Genomic DNA, 19457 nt, shown 5'->3' with positions numbered 1-19457 from the left:
GATACATAACTAAATTAGACAAGGTTTTCTAGAAGTTCTTCATTAAACATTTTTTTTTACAACTAATCGCAAGTAGTTTTCATAGTTTTGTTAAATATAAAGTGATGTGATTGACACGTTTCTTCTTAAAAAAATATCTGTATTACATTAATAAAAATATATATTTGTGTAATACCTATTTTTCCTTTTAACACAAACATAATAGAGACGTTGTACCTACATTATATGTATTTAATTTAGAGGCAGAAATATATCTATTTGTTTTTTTAATTGTTAAATATTTATAAACGATTAAGTAATTAAGTTTGGAAAACTATTCATGTTTATGGCTAATTTATTAAATAAAACTGTTTTTATAAACGGTAAACACTGAAATCGATTTAGCGTAATTACAAAATATAAAAGAAAGTTTGTGTTCTATTAAAAGAAAAAATTGTCGATCTTTTTAGTACAAATGGAATAATAAAATATGGAAAAAAATGTTTTTTTGTAAATTTGGAATTTATGTACAAAAACTAACCTCGCGAACCGAGTAATGTCAAACTGTTTTTTGAGGTTAGGTTTGGTTCAAAATAAATTTTAAAAAGGGGATACTTATTAAGTAAAACACCTAACGCGGTTAATATGCAACCAGGTGCAATTCATGAAGCTCTGAACCCGCTTAAATGGATAATGGGGACATGGAGATCAATAAACGCTGAAGGGTCTTTTCCAACAATTGAACCATTTACATTCTGTGAAGAAATTTCCTTTACTTCCGTTGGACAGCCCGTTTTAAATTACAATTCCGTTACTTGGCATCCTACAAAATTAACTCCAATGCATCTAGAAAGTGGTTTTCTTAGGATAAAGCCGGGAACAAACTCAGTTTCTTTCATGGTTGCACATAATTTTGGTCTAACATCTTTGGAAGAGGGTATGTGAAATTGCAACAGACGTAAGAATTAATGTTATTATAAATAAGGAGTACAAGCCCTATAAAAATTATTACGTTTACTTTTAATTTTAATTTTCATTAGGTACTGTAACAGAAAATATTCTGCAAGTAAAAACTAGTCATATTGGAAGAATGCGTTTTGGCAAAGATCCAAAAGTATGTGAAATTGCCAGAAGTTATAAACTCATAGAGGAAGGAAAACTTGAACTAATTTTGTTGATATCGACGGTAAATACCCCACTGGATCAGCATTTAAAGGTACAGTATGAGAAGTGTCTCTCGTAAATGGAAGCACTTTGTACATTTTGAGTTAAACTTTGTGATATATATTAAGATTTTATATATGGTATTGTTCAGGGTGTAATCAAGTTTTAGCCCATTTTGGGGCAAGTTATCTATTATAGTGTTTAATAAAAATACATTTATTAAAAAAAAAACATTTTTATTAAAGCACCACATATTAACTGTTCCGTTTACATGCATAAATTTATTAGAGGTAAAGTAATACTGCTATGGAAATGTAAAACTGATTATAAAAATGGTAAATAATTTATCAAAAATTTGTAAGAAAATCAGTCAAATTTTTGAGATCAATTGATCAAGATCAAATTTCTTAAAAAAAATATTTTTCTAGCTAGAAAAAAATACAATACTAGTATGACAATCACAATGAAAATCAGCAATCTGTGAGGTATGAATACAAAATTATAAAATTATAAAAATGTTTATACTTTAATGTTGATACACTTAATATAGGTGTATGTATGAAGATAACAAATATTTTTAGATTAAAGAAATTTTATTTAAAAAAATATATTTGTCTTAGATTTTGAATGAGTTTTGTTAACGCTAATGTTTTTGATTGATTTAAAATATTTGTTTTCTAGTACTGATGATCAAAATTCTATTCGAGTTTATTATTGGTAGTCTATGTACAGTGCATCCTATTTTTGACGATCCTTCATCTTATAGATTTTTTAGAGTACAATTTGGTGGTGTATTTAATTTTTTAATAACTAACGGTTTTTAATTTAGACTAAAACAATTTTTTTTATGGAAATCATATTCAGTCACATGTATATGTATTTACTTTTAGTCATGGCCAACCTTATCTTTTTTTTTTTGATGTAGCAAAAGAAGAAACGGCTGTAGCTCTTGGATAGCCCAGAATCCTCTTTTTATCTAGACCATGGCCAACTATGGTTCCTATTAAAAACAAAAATATAATTTTGATCTGTAAATCAAAGACTGTTAGAGCTATTAAAAAAATTAAATACGCAAATGTCAACTTTTCTGATAACTGTAGCCGCTATACCTCAACTATTTTAATTTTTTGGCTATAATTCTTAAAACTAAAATAACATAAAAAATATGTTTCTCTGAAGATTTCTCTTAAAAAAGTGGTCAATGTTCGTGAAAGATGTGGTATCTATTTCTAATGCCCTAATATGACAACGAAAATGAAGCATAGTAGGTACAAAAACTGATTATTGATATGTTAGAAGTTATTTTTAAATAGAATCGGTAGAACAAAGAAAGGTATATTTAGTGATTTGAAAATTAGTCATTGTACAAGTGTTATTAAACAAACATGGTGGTGTATTGAAATTTTGCATTTTTTCAAACTTGTATTTTCAGATGGAACTCCTCCTGTTCGTTAACATATAATACTATGTCTAAGAAAAAAGATAATATCTATTTTAATATTTTTTTACTATTAGTAAATTACGCAAAATATATGAAATATTATACAGTATACAGGGCTGGAAAATCCACATGGTCCATCTGCCTTTACATTAGAGCAACAAAGTAAAATAAAGAAATCCGTGCGATAGACAAGGATGGCTATAGTGAAGACGTTTCATAATCTGAATAATCACTGCCCGTTTCGGGTTGGAAGTGGGAGTGACCATTCAGATTATGAACCGTCTTCAATGTAACCATCCTTGTCTATCACACGGATTTCTATGACTTACTTTATCACTCTCAGGTAACGGCCGATGTACAGGGTGATTCACTATATTTTAACCCCCCCTTTAACTTTTTTGTTTTAAGAGTTATAAAAAAATGTGAAATATAAAAATTGCATGAAATTTTATGAATTTTTTGAAAATGATAGCAGAAACACAAATGAAGACCAAACAAAATGGCCGCAGATGTTAACTTTGTTAAGTTAAATGGAACATCCTGTATATTTTTAAATATTTAGATAGAACGTTCCCTGTCGAGTATAGTCATGTAGGGTTTGTTGGGTCCATCTCTAACAATAAGCAAGATACTATTAAAAAACGAGAAGAAGGTTTTTGATTAAGAAAATAAGACAGTTAAACCTTTTTCAGGCATTTCCGCATTTTTCCAATTACGTAAGGATTTACAGATTTAGTTATAATATATTTTGACATATCGGACATATATGGTCAAAAATGCGTATAAATATTTTATCTAAATCCCACTAATTAGGCCGTGAGAGGCCTAATTACTAATAGACAATATTATATGGTAGGCCGTGATAGTGACAGGTAATGTCATGACAGCATCGTTATTGTTTGACAGTTTGTATTATTATTTAATTAAAATGGGTTACACAGAAGTAGAAAATTGAAATATTATAGGAATTAAAATAGAGCAAAGTTCTTCTCCATACTCTATTTTAATTCTAATTCTAAATTAATTTTCTACTTCTGTGTAACTGTCAATCAATAACAATGTGGTCAAGACATTACTACCTGTCACTGTCACGACCTACCATATAATGTCCATGCGTAATTAGACCTCTGACAGCCTAATTAGTGAGATTTCGTTACATTACCTATACGCATTTTGGACCGTATGAATGTCCGATATATCAAAATATATTATAACTAAATCTGTAAATCCTTACGTAATTGGAAAAAGGCAGAAATGCCTGAAAGGGGTCTAACAATTATAAAATGTCATATTTTCTTAATAAAAAACCTTCTCTTCGTGTTTTAATAGTATCTCGCTTATTGTTAGAGATGGACCCAACAAACCCTACATGACTATGCTCGACAGGGAACGTTCTATCAAATTATGTAAAAATATACAGGGTGTTCCATTTAATTTAACAAAGTTAACATCCGTGGCCATTTTGTTTGGACTTCATTTGTTTTTCTAATATCATTTTCGAAAAATTCATAAAAAATCGTGCAACTTTTATATTTCACATTTTTTTATAACTCTTAAACAAAAAAGTTAAAGGGGGGTCAAAATATAGTGAGTCACCCTGTACCATGGAGACTTTCCGAACCTGTTTATACACTGTCGTGAAATGAAAAACACTTTCTATTTGTAAATACAGGAGAAAATATTAATTTATAATATATCCCAGTTGCTCTTAGACTCTTTAAAAATGTTACTTTTTTTCTTAATTTCATGTGCAGTCAAATTTTCTTGAAGAAAAATTAATAAATAAACTACGTTATTTCTTTAAATATGAAAAAGATATTGATTGGCCCCATCACTAAAGCCTTGGCCTTGTAGGCAGCAATGAGACTGCCAGAATCTAATACAACGAATTTATGCAAGCATTCCGTGTGACAACTGACACAATGTTCGCTGTTTAACAAAACACTTCAATGAAATCAGTGTATTAAATTCTGACAAGAATCGCTGGTATTCCTAGCTGCCTTCAAAACCAAGTCTTAAGAAATGACTAATAAATTCTTGCAAACTTGCGAATAAAAAGTTCTATATGAAAATGTTACAATTTGTTCTATTTATATAAATCAGAAATTTGTTCTTCTCATTTGTTACATTTTTAACAAATATGCATTTATTTTGCTTTCTGCTGGAGATATGCTTCAAGTTCCATCTTAAACATATGATTTTTCAACTGCTACTTATTCATTTTTTATTTAATAATTAACAGTCTGACCACAAGTAATAAATATATTTCATAAAGACAAATATTGGAATTTACTGTTACCAATTAATATACAGTACAGTTAAGGTTAAAAATAAGTTGTCAATTCCGTAAATCTTTCCCACTTTATGTAAGACCCGAAATAGGCGAATGTCGCATTTTCCATGCCAAATTGAAACAAAAACTTATAAATTTTTTGTTTTACTACGGTTGTGTGTAAATATACGTATGGGCTGTTATACATGAATGCGTGTACTGAAATAAAAAAAGTTCATACAAAATTATCTTCTTCTAACGTTTTCTAATTTAGTAAATATGTGTATTTGCATTAAAATCTTTGAAAATAATGATGTGAAAGATACTAGATTTCTATTTTTATCAGTTCTTGACCGGTGTTAGTGATATACATTTTGGTGAAATAAATATTAATATATTATGTTTATACAGGGCTGGAAAATCCACATGATCCATCTGCCTTTACGTGAGAGCGACAAAGTAAAGTAAAGAAATCCGTGCGATAGACAAGGATGGCTATAGTGAAGAAGTTTCATAATCTGAATAGTCACCGCCTGTTTCGGGTTAGAAGTGGGAGTGACTATACAGATTATGAAACGTCTTCACTATAGCCATCCTTGTCTATCGCACGGATTTCTATGACTTACTTTATCGCTCTCACGTAACGGCCGATGTATCATGGGGACTTTCCGAACCTGTATATACATAAATGTAGAGAAATTCATTATATGAACCTTGGAAAGATAGGTGGTACAAAGTTGGTTAATATAAAAAAAGTTGTGCAATGACAAGAGCTCCCGAACTATAACTTTAGTTTTCTTGTAACTTTGAAAACTTTTTTTTTTAACAATTGTAATGTAAATATTGGAAGATTTAAATTTTCAAATATTAAATAAATTAACATCTTGCATCGATTGGTGCTTTCTAAATTTTCTAGAATTTGGTTGATGATATTCAAATTTTTCCTTACATATTCAATTTTAACATTTTTATATGCCCTTTTTATTCTCTTTACAGAGGTGTATCAGTTTGTAGTTAATATAAAAATTTTTTAGTCACATCTGAATAAAAACACAATTTTCATAGTTGGCTATGGCCAAAGCTACAACAAACATGTATCTGTGTATTAGAAAATTTGTTCTAATAAAAGTGATCATATTAGAGATTAAAAATTGTGACTCACTCTAGGTAAGTTAAAAATGCAGTATACAGGATGTCCCAGAATATGTGGGCAATCTTTCGGATTTATAAAGGAGACGTTAAAATAACATGACCAGTTCCTATAAAAATTTTCTCTAGAGGGCCCCCTTACGGAGATACAGACCCCTAATGGAGGCCCTTGAAAATAATTTTTTTTTTTTGATAACTTAAAATACCTTGTGTAATTTAATTATTTTTTAATACACAATAGGTAAGATATGCATAGAAAGAATGCAAATTTCATTGTTTATTTTTCTTTATGAATATAATAAAAATCATATTAAACAAAAATAGTTTTTTCTCAAAAACAGCTCATTTTATCGATATCAATAGTGCCTTTTTTAATATGTTCAAGCTATCTAAAAATATTATTCTTGTGCCTTTATCATAAAGGGTGTAAAAAAATTGACATTATTGTGCTACAGCTAGTCCATCCCTGGCCACAACCAAATAAACCAAATTATTTTCATGGGTCAATTTTTAAGGAGTCTTATAACGGATAAGACCATCATATTAAATAATAATTAAATTACACAAAGAATATTGTTATTAAATTTTTTTTTTATGGGCAATCTTTAGGGAACACCCTGTATAAAATAACTAATTTCAGTCATTGTGATTGCCCCTGCATTGACGTGATAAATTTGGCAATATTATTGTGCGTCCTGAAAAGTTTATTTAATAATATTTTTGTATATTTTTCTAATACTGTTTTATTTTCATTAGTTTCCAAAGGACGTTTGTGATTAAATTCCAGTGGTTCCCAAAATTTTTCAAATTAATTTCATTTACTTCAAAGAAATTTTTCATTATTAATAAAAATAGCACTTGTAAATATCGAAGAAAGAAAACACGATTCTGATGTTAAATCTATCAGAAGCATTTAGTAATTATGTACCTATTATAGATATTAAATTTATGTACATCTTTTTACAGGGTGTTTTTGGATAGGTATAAAACTATACAAGCCATTAATATAAATTAAAAAGAAAGTGAAGAATAGATACTCTTTGTTAGGTAAACGAATTGTATTCGTGATTTTTTAATCGAAGTCTAATAACAAATTCTACAATGCCTGAAAATTTTTTCCGACTGTTAAAATTTATTTTGAAAGAGAAAGTATAAATCGCCAAGTGGCTATGGGATATTATGAAAGGTATACAATTACATATTTCGGAGAAAAAAATTGTATAAAAAAAAATCGTAGCAGCATACAATTTACAATTTTGAAGGCATTACAATTTGTATATTTCTGAGGTATATTTATCAATATATTTGAGTTCCATTCGTTCTTTACTGTGTTAATGATTAGTACAGCCCATGAAGAACTAGGTCATCTCCCTTTTTTTTTTGGAATACATGGGATGATTTAAATTAATTTTTTTTATACATAGTCTGAAAATACTTGAATGAGCTACGAAGTTCCAGTTGTTAAATACATTTTAAACAAAGTTATAATATTTTAAGATCAATAGAAAGTTGTGTAATTTAATTTATCTAAAGAAAGAGTAACTGCAAAAAACCTGTGATTTTCGCCCGTTTTTTCACAATTCGCAAAAAATACATAAAAATATGTTTTTGGTCGCAAATTACTTGTAAAAAATTGAAATGAGCATAGCTTTTAGTATTTTGAAAATTTAAAAAAATCACCCCTACTTAGGGGTTGAAAAAATGCCAAAAATGAAGAATTTGATTATTACCAATTGATATAAAAACTATTAGCATGTGAATTATCTTAATATATTTTTTTTTGGAATTTTTACAATTATTTCAGATATTCTCTATTTTTGGGGATGATTCCACCCCCTGAGCGCGCTTAAGGCTGGATTTTCTAATTCAACATGCTTATTTCAGCCATGAGAATAAATCTTTCTTTGTATCAAGAATTAGTCGATAGAAAAATTCACATGCTAATAGTTTTTATATTTATTGGTAATATTAAATCTTCATTTTGGGCGTCTTTTCAACCTCTAAATAGGGGAAATTTTCGAAAAATTTTCAAAAAACTAAAAGCTATGCTCACCTTAATTTTTTACGAGTAATTTGAGTCCAAAAACATATTTTTATCTATTTTCTTTAGTTCTCTGCGAATTGTGAAAAAACGGAAGATTTTTGCGGTCACTCTTTGTATCTTATTTAATGTGTAAAATTATGCTTAATCTGCACCAGTCCACAGTAGGCATAGCTCCAGATCAGCATTCGGCAACTGGGGAACGCCGTCCAGGTCCGGACCGCAGAAGCCAAAATACTGGACCACCAAAAATTTTTTGAAAATATAAATTACCCAAATATATTATTTAAAAAATATTTTTCTATAGGTCACAATACGTTTGAGTGCCACGATTATCATTTTTTCTAGCATTTTACAATCGTGTGACAGTTCTTAATGGTTAGTAGGCAGATTAAATTTGTGAGTGCAAATTAAAATAAAAAATTATTAGGAATATGAGTTGTTCTTCTGGATCTCATTAAAAATTTTAAAAAGTGTCGGACCCCACCTAAAATTACTTGCCGACCCTTGCTCTAGATATTTCATACAGTTCATATCCCTGCATTTGAAGAAAGGTGTACCATTCTAGAACATTTATCCTTGTGCAACTTTTTTGTAATTTAACTAACTTTGTACCTCTTACCGTTTCTAAGGTTCCGATTGTAAGCACCTTTGACACGTTCTGTACATTTTCTCTACATTTCACTGCTTCAATATATTTTATTTTTAGAAAAAAGTTCTCTTGGATTTTCGAGCAGTTAATTATATTGAGAAAACAATATGTAGTATTGTATTGTATTGTAGTGTGTATGTATGTATTTGTTTATTAAAATCACAAGTTACAATTTTTTTTTATTTATTCAGATTTCTTCAATTAACTCTTATTAAATTAGCATTCATATTTTAACAATCTGCATATTCAAAATTATCTGAAAATGTAGATAAGAATTTTTTTGGTTACAAGGGAATCAATACTGTCATATACCAATATGATTTTTTTTTTAAGGAAACAGTATAACAGTATTACATAACTATTTATATTTCGATGAATAAAAATTTTAGTGTGCCGCGGACATGTCTTGAAAAGTGGACATGTCCTGAGGACACTTTTCAAGACTGAAAAGTTGTATGCGCATGCGCGGAATTATTTGTTGCATTCATAATTCCCGCAAAAATTTTTTGAGGTTGGTACATGTAAAATTAAAGATATTTAGCCATTTTCTTGTAATTTTGTTGGTAATCGTTTAACTGAAACTGGCATTTTAAAAATATAACTTCTTTTATATGTCAATATTTTATTATTTTTGGCAAAGTTAACGATTGATAGTAATCAGTTTTCCAAAAAGTGCCCATCTCTAAAGAATTTAATTAAACAAGGTTAAAGAAAACAATGACATGCTTTCGGGAATAATAAACGGAAAAATTCGAAATAAAAAGAGATAGCCATTTTGACCATCCCTCCCCGCAAAAAAAAAAAAACAATGGGATACGTTAACTGTAGTGTATACGATTTCGGTATATCGCGTCAAGAAGCATATAAAATAAATGATAAGGGAACGTCTCAAAGATACTAGCGGTTTAAACTATAAATAAATAAACTGTAAATAATTAACCTAGAACATCGTCAAATTCATGTACACATGCAACTTCAAATGATTAAATATATAAAATATCTTAACAACAACATTAACAATAAAAAGGCAAGAAGCGAAGATATGATTCATCCCTTTTACAATCACACACTTTCTCACATCGACAATGCCATAAAACGGCGCCGGTAGTTCAGTGCCAGTAAAAATGTACAAAAGCTACAACTAGACAGTTCTTGAGCAGAAAGCTTACGTTTTTAATTGGTAGTATTTGTACTAAATTGATTTTAAGGTAATAATTTTGAGCCGACACGTTTAAGAGATATGTCAAATAATGATATACCCCAAAATAATGGGTTTGAATTGCAAAGTCTTGAAATCGCATCTTACAAAATTTATTAATGAAAATTGAGAAATACAGGGTGTCCCAATGTTCAGTGTAATTGAAGTAGCGCATATTTGAAGGCATCAAAAATTTCTAGGTGTTTTCCAAACAACTTCAAAATGCGTTTTTTGATTTAAATGAAATTTGGTATAGTAACACTTGTGTATTGATGTGACGTTTTGAAATAGTAATCAAAGTAACAGTGTTTACAGATATAGGAAAAATACTCACTTACTTATATAAGGCCTTTTGATAGTGCTTTTAGAGTTAAATTTCTAACGATTTTCATGAAACAGCATTCAAATACAAAAAGTATCTGAATTTCATAGAGCATTATTCTCTTTTAAATAAGTATGTCGATAATTAATTGTGACAAAACTCTTAGCAGAAAAAACCCTCTATGTATATCTACAGGGTGTGGCGCCAAAATCCGGACAAAATTCAATTTGAAATTCCCGCCATTCTATATCACATGTAGAGGTCGCGATTTGCATCAAAATAACGTGAAGCATGTACTAAACAGTCATAACCTCAAAATAGTCTCAATGTTGAAACCTAGTGTAGAGTATAACGGAAGAGCTGCGATTGTCGAAAGTGTTCGCGGGTTCTTCAGGTATCCGTCCAACGAAGGTTCTGCGACACCGGCTTGGAAAACTCAGTTGAAAGAACACGTCAAGCGCCAGACGTCATTCAACGGGCTCAGGAGCAGATTCTTGAGGATTCAGGGTAGTCGATCCGAAAATTGTCTTCAGTTGTCAGTGTGAGTGAAAAAACGATGTGTTGAATCGTCGAGGAGGAAGTGATACAGATGCTTTCCGCAGCCGCCAGGACAAAGCGAGTTGAATGCTGCAACCTGCTTTTGTGTTCCTTAAGAAACAGTGCTGTTGGAAGAATCAGGTTCTTTCTACATAAACATTTTTTGTCGATGCAAAAATTAATCGAAGGAATGACCGCTGGCTCGTGCACGACCCTGAAGATGTCCCCATTGCAGAACGAAATTTCCAGCAACTGTTCATGTAGCAAACGTAGTGATGACGTAGGGACCGTGCGCCCGCTCCCAGCAGCCCAGATATAAATCCTTTGGACTTCTGTATATGAAGAAGTATATGAAGTTGAAAGGGTCACCAGGTCCAGACATTCCAAACGTCGCATCATAAAAAGCCGCTATTGAAGCGGCATTCGCCGATATGAATTGTGAAGCATTAGAGTGTGCTTGCAAACGCTTCAGACTGAGTTTGGAGTTATTCAAGCAAGTGAGGGTTATATTGAATAAATATGTTCTGAATGATCCTACAATTTTGTAAAAAAAAATTGTAAACCTTTTCGTTTCTGCAATAAAAAATATGGAAAAAAATGTTTAATTTGTCCGGATTTTGGCGCTGCACCCTGTATACCTAAAAAATTACTTTAGTTGCCTTGTCGTAAAGTGACACCAGCAACAAGTATTAGCTTACTAAATTTCATTTAAATAATACAGATAGATCATTTTAAAGTTATTTGTAAAAAAAAATATTTTTATTTTGACAAATTTCGCACCCCCTAAACGCAACAACGTTGGATACAAGTAAGCTTACTTCAACCACCTAATTTTGATATAGTTCAGAGGCATACTGTATATTTTTAAAAAGGAAAATTTTATTTTTCCAACAAATTATTTTCATTTCGTCGTGCTCGAGCAATTTGTGCTTTTAGTTTAATGTTGTATGGAAAATTCCAATCTAAATTTCGAAATTGAAAATTTTAAGAGGCACATTTAAAATTGTTCCCGTATGGGTAATACCAATTGTTAAATTTTGCAAAATGTAATATCACAACATTAAATATTTATAACACAAGCCCCGTTATGTCTCTATATGTAGATATGTTAATTTCAGAGGAAACAACTTACTATAACAATGATACATCAAAAAACAAAGCACTTTTCAAAAGGCTTAAGTCCTTTTGCCGTTCATACTTATGTAATAGCTCTCGACAAGCTTATTCTTTAAATTGATAACCGGTGACATTGGCATGTACATATTCTCTGTGATGGACTGTTTTCTGGGTTTCTCCAAAGTCTTACTTGGACTCATCACCACGTATTCGGAATCTGCATTGAATATTTGCGATATTTTCGACAAGTCTTTTGCCGGTAGTGTGTTGCACCGGTGTTTAAATGGAGAGAATATCACTGAATTGAAAAAGGTGGAATGCTGCTTTTCCTCCCTAAAAATAAAGAGAACGATACGGTTTCACTTGTAATAAGGGTTATGTGGAAACTTACGTGTCAGGTGAAAATTCTAATCTTCTTGGTGGTAAAGGTGGTGGCTTAAAATATTCGCTGCTTTTAATATCAAGTATTACTTCTAGTGGGTTTTCATAAATGTGACTTGTATATTTGGTGTCTTTGTTTTTTGGTGACTTTTTTGGTTCGTCGGGGATTTCTTCATATATACCGGATGCTAGGGATATTCCTGATTTATTTCTCGGCAACAAACACCTGTTTTGATTAAAATTCGATATCAGTGATAATTATACTTATTATTACTATACAGTGGTGGTCGATGAAGATTAAAGTGGTCACATTATGAAAATGAATCTGAGACTTATCCCGTTTTTTTGGTGGGGGAATGATTTCTAGTCCCAGAGATGTTTTATCAATTTTATGAAAAGTTTTTCAATGAAATTTACAAAATTAAAAATGAAAATTGGGATTGCTGACCCTCAGATCTCGAAAAGGGTTGCACATACAGGGTGTCCCGTTCATGTTTCAAAAAAAATTGTGTGCAAGTTCCTCATGGGAAAATAAGGGGGGTAGTTCATGTAACATTTTTTTCTTAGACGCCCTGTTTTTGATAAACAGTGTGTTGAAGTTGTTACTTTCCAAATGGTTTTCCTTATTTATATTTAAATCAGCTAAAGATAAACATATCATAATTTGTACATGAGTAAACATCAACTGTGCGTTAAGAATAATGTGCAAACGGTTTCTTTCTGAAAAGTAGTGTCATCGTTACAGGTAATTGAAGGAGTACAATCGAAGAAAAAAATATGTTAAAAGTAAAAATTTATTACATTTCTAAACGGTTCTGTAAACTCTAAAGGATACTACAAAAAAAAAGGTATACTTGTCGAAATTCGGTAGCATATACCATTTTCGAGAAAAATGAAGTTGCATTTTTTTTGCTCACATAAAGCGGCACAAGTATATTAACAAAATATTAATTTGAAAGAGGACCTTACCATTGAATGAGCTGAAGACATTTAGCTACCAACAGTATTTGCATTTAAGACTATAATTTTAATTTCTTACGTATCACATGAAACAGTTAAATTGTAAAACATTTTATTAATTAAAAAAAAAATTAAATTTGTTTTAAGTTTTAGTTTGTTGTAAACTAACATTTAAAAAAGTAAATCAAAATAAACAGATTATGGTAATTAATTATCTATTATTAACTAATTTTAGATTTTGTTAACAACTACACTACCATTACTAAAACAAACAATTGTTGAATGGACTGAATTGTTGATGGACATGAATGCTTAAAAAGTGATAAAAACGATGAACGTGAACGAAACGAAAAACGAATGAAAAATATTAGGAAACAGACTCGGAGAAATGCTTAACAAAACAGTTGCACAATTACATAAATGGGCAAACTCGAAATTCTACACTAGATACTGAAATTGTATATGCAACTTCATTTTTCTCGAAAATGGTAGGTGCTACCGAATTTCGACAAGTATACCGTTTTTTGTAGTATGCTTTAGAGTTTACAGAAATGTTTAGAAATGTAATAAATTTTGACTTTTAACATATTTTTTTTTCGATTGTATCCCTTCAATTACCTGTATCGGCGACACTGCTTTTCAGAAAGAAACCGTTTGCACATTATTCATAATGCACAGTTGATGTTTACTCGTGTACAAATTTTGACATTTTCATCTTTAGCCGATTTAAAGATAATTAAGGAAAACCATTTGGAAAGTAACAACTTCAACACACTGTACCTCGAAAACAGGGCATCTAAGAAAAAATTTTTTATTAGAGCTACCTCTATTATTTTCCCATGAGGAATTTGCACACAAGTTTTTTTGAAACATGAATGGGACACCCTGTATAGTGTCTCAGTACATGAAACTACAACTACTACCAGGGAAATTTCATAAAAGTCCACCTAAAATAACAAGTAGAATCCAAAATTGCAATAATATATAGGGTGTTCCATTTAAAATAAGCAAGTTGATGGCGACTTCCGGTATAAAAGGAAATGGTACGTGGACGCCATTATTTTAGATGAGAAGGGCATGCCCGAAAACCCGGTATCTCAAATTTTCAAAATTCAAATTGAAGTAGTCTCTGAAATAATTCTAATGGGCTGTCACCGTGAGACACCTTGTATATATGCATTTGTTCCCATTTATACTTAAAAAAAATTTGGAGCATTTTACATTGTTCAAAGTACACCAAAAATGTTATACAAACATCTGAATTTATTGAAAACGGTCTAGGAATTAAGGCTTCTAATAGTTTAGAGATCAATAATTTTAATTTTTTAAAAAGGCATAAAGTAAGAATTAAAGACAAAGTAATGATAGTTACCCCCTAAAACTACGTGTAGTGCAGTATTTGATAAATACTGTATCAATTAGCTTCCAGATACCTTATGTGCGAGTTTAAAAAATATGCAAAAAAAGGATTTTAAAGATATCACAGAAAGTATATTTCCGTCCTGAAAATATAAGGCAATTCCAGGCCACTTTATTTTTGTTTCATAAAAATAAATTTAAATTACTTACCTAGCTTCCTCATCAATATCTGTCAGCTCCCTTGATGAATCCTCTGTCTCACTACCTCCTGGGGTTTTTGTAATGAGTGCCATTCCAATATTTTGCGCACATGGAATGTTCTATAAAATTGAACAATTTTAAATTACTATAGGTCCTTCCCCTTTTTTATTTACTGTTTCTTTGCAATTTCTCAAAATGATGATATACTCCATTGAGAGACTTACATTTTCTTATTTTAATTTTAAGGAATTGTGTTTAAGGTGGCCATATTCCCGGCCGAGAAATAGTGAAATTTCTGGCGTTTTTAGGTACTGAAATCTTTGAAAGTAAAACGTGTAGAACAAAAGTAAGCACAAAAATAAAATCCTTGATGTTTTGTTTATTCATTGTTACCATTTATATTTACTCAAATAAAATAATAACTAAAAAAAAGCGTTTGTAAAACATGCGTTTGCTGTTATTCTAACCCCACATTTTAAGAATTATTTTCACGTACTTATAAATAAAAGTAAACAATTTTATATGTAAGACTAAGCAAGTAAATATTATAAGAATATTTACATGTGGAATTATATATAAAAAAGTTAGTATTTTCGAAGATTTCAGTACCTAAAACCTTGATGGTTTGATCGTTTTTTGCACCTGTTTATTCGTTTTACTGCGGCGTCTTTGAAAATAACCAGATGGCATGACATAACATTCCTATTATTTGATAAGCTTTAGATTATTCAGTTATTAAATGTTTGAAATTATTTGTCTTTGCGGAAAACACTATTTAAAGAATATGGGGCCCTTAAATAGATAGATAATTCAGTAGTGACTTTCTCTGCCGTCTAGGTGGCATTGCAAACAATGGCCCAGGGTATCAGCAAGTTGTTTTAGTGCAAATATATAATGCACTGAAAAATCTAACACAAATGTCTCGCACTATTGACAAATCGTAATCTAGAATTCTTTGTGTATCGAAATCATAATCAACTGTAGGTACTTGTTTGTTACTACAGTAACATAGTTCTGATGTGAAAACTTTTACAATCTATGCCATCACAGATTTTGTATCTCTTAATTCGAATAAGATTATAAAATATACAAAATTACAAAATATGTTTTAAATATTTTAAGTAGGTAATTTATTTGATATAAATTATATAAAAAAATAAGAAATGAATCTATATACAAATTGTTTTAAATAGTGGAATAATATCCATATCAGGGTGTTCAGTTACTAATCGGCAAAATGCCACACTTAGATTCTATGATAAAAATTAAGAGGGATCGTTCCAATAAAATGTTATCAAAAAAAATACTTCATTTCTGGGATACTGGGTGTTTAAGCTAAAAAACTTAATATTATTTTTAGGCATATCTTGAATAGCTGTCAGGTAAACTAAAGTACATTTTTTTTTATAAAAAAAATAAATGTTAACGTCACTGTTTAAAGCAGAAAGAAACATATACTAATACTTCATTCAATACCTTAGAAAAGAAACATTTTTCGATAAAACTTTATTTGAACTATCCTCCTCATTTTTCACTGTAGGATCTATTGGCGAAGTTTGGCAGAACTAGTAACAGAATATTCTATATCTGTACGTCCGAGCTAAACTGTATTAACTCCACTTTTTTACAAAAAACAGAATTAACTCCATCTATTTTCAAGAAAAATAAACATAGGTGTTGATCAAACCTGTTTCAATAAAACTAGTATGTATAGACTCAAGTTTAACCATCTGACAAAAAACAATAAAAGCGCTATGTACAATTAACTGAGATTAAATTTTATAAACAGCTCTCCTGTCTAAATGGGAGTTAATACAGTTTAGCTCTGAGGTACTGATATATTTATAACTATAATGAGCTAACCTTTGAGTTGCTTAAAGCATATCCCGAGTCATCAGATGATTCAGACACTCTCACTCCGGAATCTTCGCTGCCAGTTTGACTTCGAAAACACAACGGACTATCAGGACCGCAAGAATTAAGTTTAGGACAGTAAAGGTCGCTTTCGCTGCGACTCAGTCTTTTTGATGCAATAATACCTGGTAATTTTTTTGAAAGTTTGCCTCTAGCAATCAAGTGGTGAAGAAGTTTCGGTCCTTCCTTGCAATATAAGTACAGATGTCCAGGACCAGAAGGAAATTCTCTGTAATTAAATAGAAATTATGTACCAAGAAATTATTTAAACTTTAATGAATTTTGCTTACCCACTTGAATGCATTACAATAATTTTTTTATCATCAACTGGTTGAACAGGGGCTTGAAGGTGGAATTGATGGAACTGAAACCATTTCCATCTAACTTTTAATTCACCTGTACAAGGATCGCTAACCATTACTCCTTGGGTGTTCACGCCCAGAACTCCAAATAAACCAATAAGTCCAGCCATTCTCGAATGATTGTTGTCAATCAAAGATACTCGAAAATTTGAATCGCCAACTAGAAAATTTTCATACATTAGTATTGCTAATTGCTCTTTTATTTCTCGATAATATCCATCAATTTTGACTCCAGTATGCGGCGCATGAACTAGATGTTGTCCAGAAATTTTAAAAAAGAGTAACAGTGTAAGCCTGCAAGTCAGGACTGTTCAGAGCATACATGATTACAAGCCACATGACTGCCCAGCTTAAGCAACTAAAAATTCCTAAATCCTAGCACCATCACTATTAATGATTCATTTACAATGAACAATGACAAACCATTACGTCTATGCTCGATATATTGCGAACGCTGATTGGTTGAATATCAATCACCAGCCAGATTTAATAATTTTTAATTTTATGGAAACTTGATTGCCAATGTGAAGAAAATAAAATTACTGTTTCAAACAAAATTACTGGTCAAGTGGTTTGTAATCATTTATGAAGGCTCTGTATGTAGGTTTGGAGCCTCCAGTCTAAAAGTGTAAATGCAAAATATGAAGGTTTTGGAGTGGCATAAGAAATTTTCACAAAGTTGAAATTCCGCATGATGCACTTCTTCAGTTGTCAGTAAACAATGTTTATGTCTAAGACAGTTTCTATTGATTTGAAATGTTTTCAAAAATAAATCCAAGTCCTTCAATAGCTTGTTGTTCTATGTTTATACAAATACCTACTTTAACATATTGGTTATTCATAGTCTTTGGGAAATAATAATGTTAGAATACCAAAGATTTGGCTTGTGAATATCCTGACTAGCACAGAATTTTTTTAAAGTTCGTTGTAAAAAGAATCCCTTGATTTTTTTTCAGTATGAAGTCTATTTGCCTATTTACAAACATTACTTTTACAGAAATGTACTAATTTTCAATGTAATATTTTTCAAATTTTTGTTTTTATAATTGTTACTTTGGAAAACTCGTACACAAGGATATTTTCAAAATTTTAGTAGAAACTATCGACAAAATCACGCCTCTGGATTATCTTGCTAGTGAATATCAGATACCTATATACATTTGGCGTTTGTTACTGGGGAGTAATCTACAGAATTGGGGAAAAAACTATCAATTTAAATGGGCCTAATACTGTTACTTGAACAACTATTAATTTTATTACCGGGTATATATGATGCGATACTGAGCATCCTTCTAATTGAAGACATCCATTCCTGTGAATCACTTTCTGAGGAGCCCGACATAAACATAATTGGTTTCTTAGTTCTTCCCAAATTAAATACTCCAAAAGAATACTGTTTTGTTCGAGATTCTGTCCTGCAAATTGTAGAAGATCTTGGTAAAATTACACAATTTAGAACCGAGCCTTCTTTGTCAGACTTTAATTTTAACTCAACACCATTTTCAATTGTGTCCAAACGTCTAATCTCACACCACTGCTTTTGCCATGCCTAAAAGAAAAAATTATTATAAAACATACATTTTATGAGCAAATGTTCATATCTAATAAAATAAATAGTTCAATAGAGCAACATTCGCTTGTATCATAATAATAGAGATTATTATTGATATATAAACAATAACCATGTTTTTTGTGTAAAAAAAATCAAATTTAACTTACTTTCCACGGCGTGAGACCTCGTCTAGATTTTGACGATATTTTTACATCTAAATAACCACTTATTATGTCATTCATTGACATTTTAGATTTTAATAATTGACCCGCGTTTTGATAAAATAAATAAACCCCTCCCAGTTTGTCATTAATCGACTGTTGTAGTTGTTGTTGCCAGTTGTCACTAACCGGAAATTTAAAAAATAAAACCCCCATCTAGTTCCAAAATTTTCAACGTACCAATATTACCATATTTTAGCGGCCAATTCAAATTTCATTGGGTGCTTTCTATTCTGCGTTTTTGTAAAGTTAACCGACATTAATGTGATTTCTATCATTGAAATAATAATAATAACACATATAATAATGACCGTGCAATGTGATAAATAATAGAGTTTAGATAGTAATTAATCACTTAGCCCGATAGAGCTGGACATTATTCATAATGCTCGCACATTATTAATAATGCCCGCATTAATCACCTGGTCCATAACACATACAATATCATACCTGATAGCGCCGCGCGCCATGCAAAAAGTTGGTGTCTAGGTCTTTTGTGTTTGTCGGTCACGTCGGGTACGTAGTCAACGGCTTGCCTGAGGAGGGGATTGTCATGTCTAGCGGCTACGTCAAACCGTTCCTCCGCGTTTTGTCTTATTGTCTGTGTAACGTTTGTGTATTGTAAGTCTCGTAATA

At 30.8% G+C, this 19457-nt stretch overlaps 2 protein-coding genes across 4 annotated transcripts; one reads left to right on the top strand and one right to left on the bottom strand.

Moving 5' to 3' along the window:
• The first annotated feature begins 434 nt into the window (after window positions 1-434).
• Window positions 435-1992, top strand: LOC108916817 (THAP domain-containing protein 4-like). Of its 2 annotated transcripts, XM_018723122.1 has the most exons (3): window positions 435-916; window positions 1020-1195; window positions 1572-1992. In XM_018723122.1, exons 1-3 carry the CDS (start codon window positions 625-627, stop codon window positions 1596-1598), a joined length of 495 nt encoding a protein of 164 aa, XP_018578638.1. In that variant the 5' UTR covers window positions 435-624; the 3' UTR covers window positions 1599-1992. The 2 variants fall into 2 exon arrangements, with proteins under 2 accessions (XP_018578638.1, XP_018578637.1); XM_018723121.1 differs by lacking the exon at window positions 1572-1992 and having other exon boundaries at window positions 438-916; window positions 1020-1551.
• A 104-nt stretch (window positions 1993-2096) lies between these two features.
• On the bottom strand, window positions 2097-18886 carry LOC108916816. 2 transcript variants are annotated; one of them, XM_018723120.2, is made up of 8 exons: window positions 18768-18886; window positions 18309-18597; window positions 16977-17208; window positions 16636-16915; window positions 14782-14891; window positions 12263-12478; window positions 11888-12204; window positions 2097-2143 (listed from the first exon to the last, which is right to left on the bottom strand). In XM_018723120.2, exons 1-7 carry the CDS (start codon window positions 18846-18848, stop codon window positions 11931-11933), a joined length of 1482 nt encoding a protein of 493 aa, XP_018578636.1. In that variant the 5' UTR covers window positions 18849-18886; the 3' UTR covers window positions 2097-2143; window positions 11888-11930. The 2 variants fall into 2 exon arrangements, with proteins under 2 accessions (XP_018578636.1, XP_018578635.1); XM_018723119.2 differs by lacking the exon at window positions 2097-2143 and having other exon boundaries at window positions 8361-12204.
• Window positions 18887-19457: the final 571 nt, after the last annotated feature.

Source organism: Anoplophora glabripennis, unplaced genomic scaffold (genome assembly GCF_000390285.2).
Source record: "Anoplophora glabripennis isolate ALB-LARVAE unplaced genomic scaffold, Agla_2.0 scaffold1818, whole genome shotgun sequence".
Classification (NCBI taxonomy): Eukaryota; Metazoa; Arthropoda; class Insecta; order Coleoptera; family Cerambycidae; genus Anoplophora; species Anoplophora glabripennis.
This window is presented reverse-complemented; position numbering and strand designations above follow the sequence as displayed.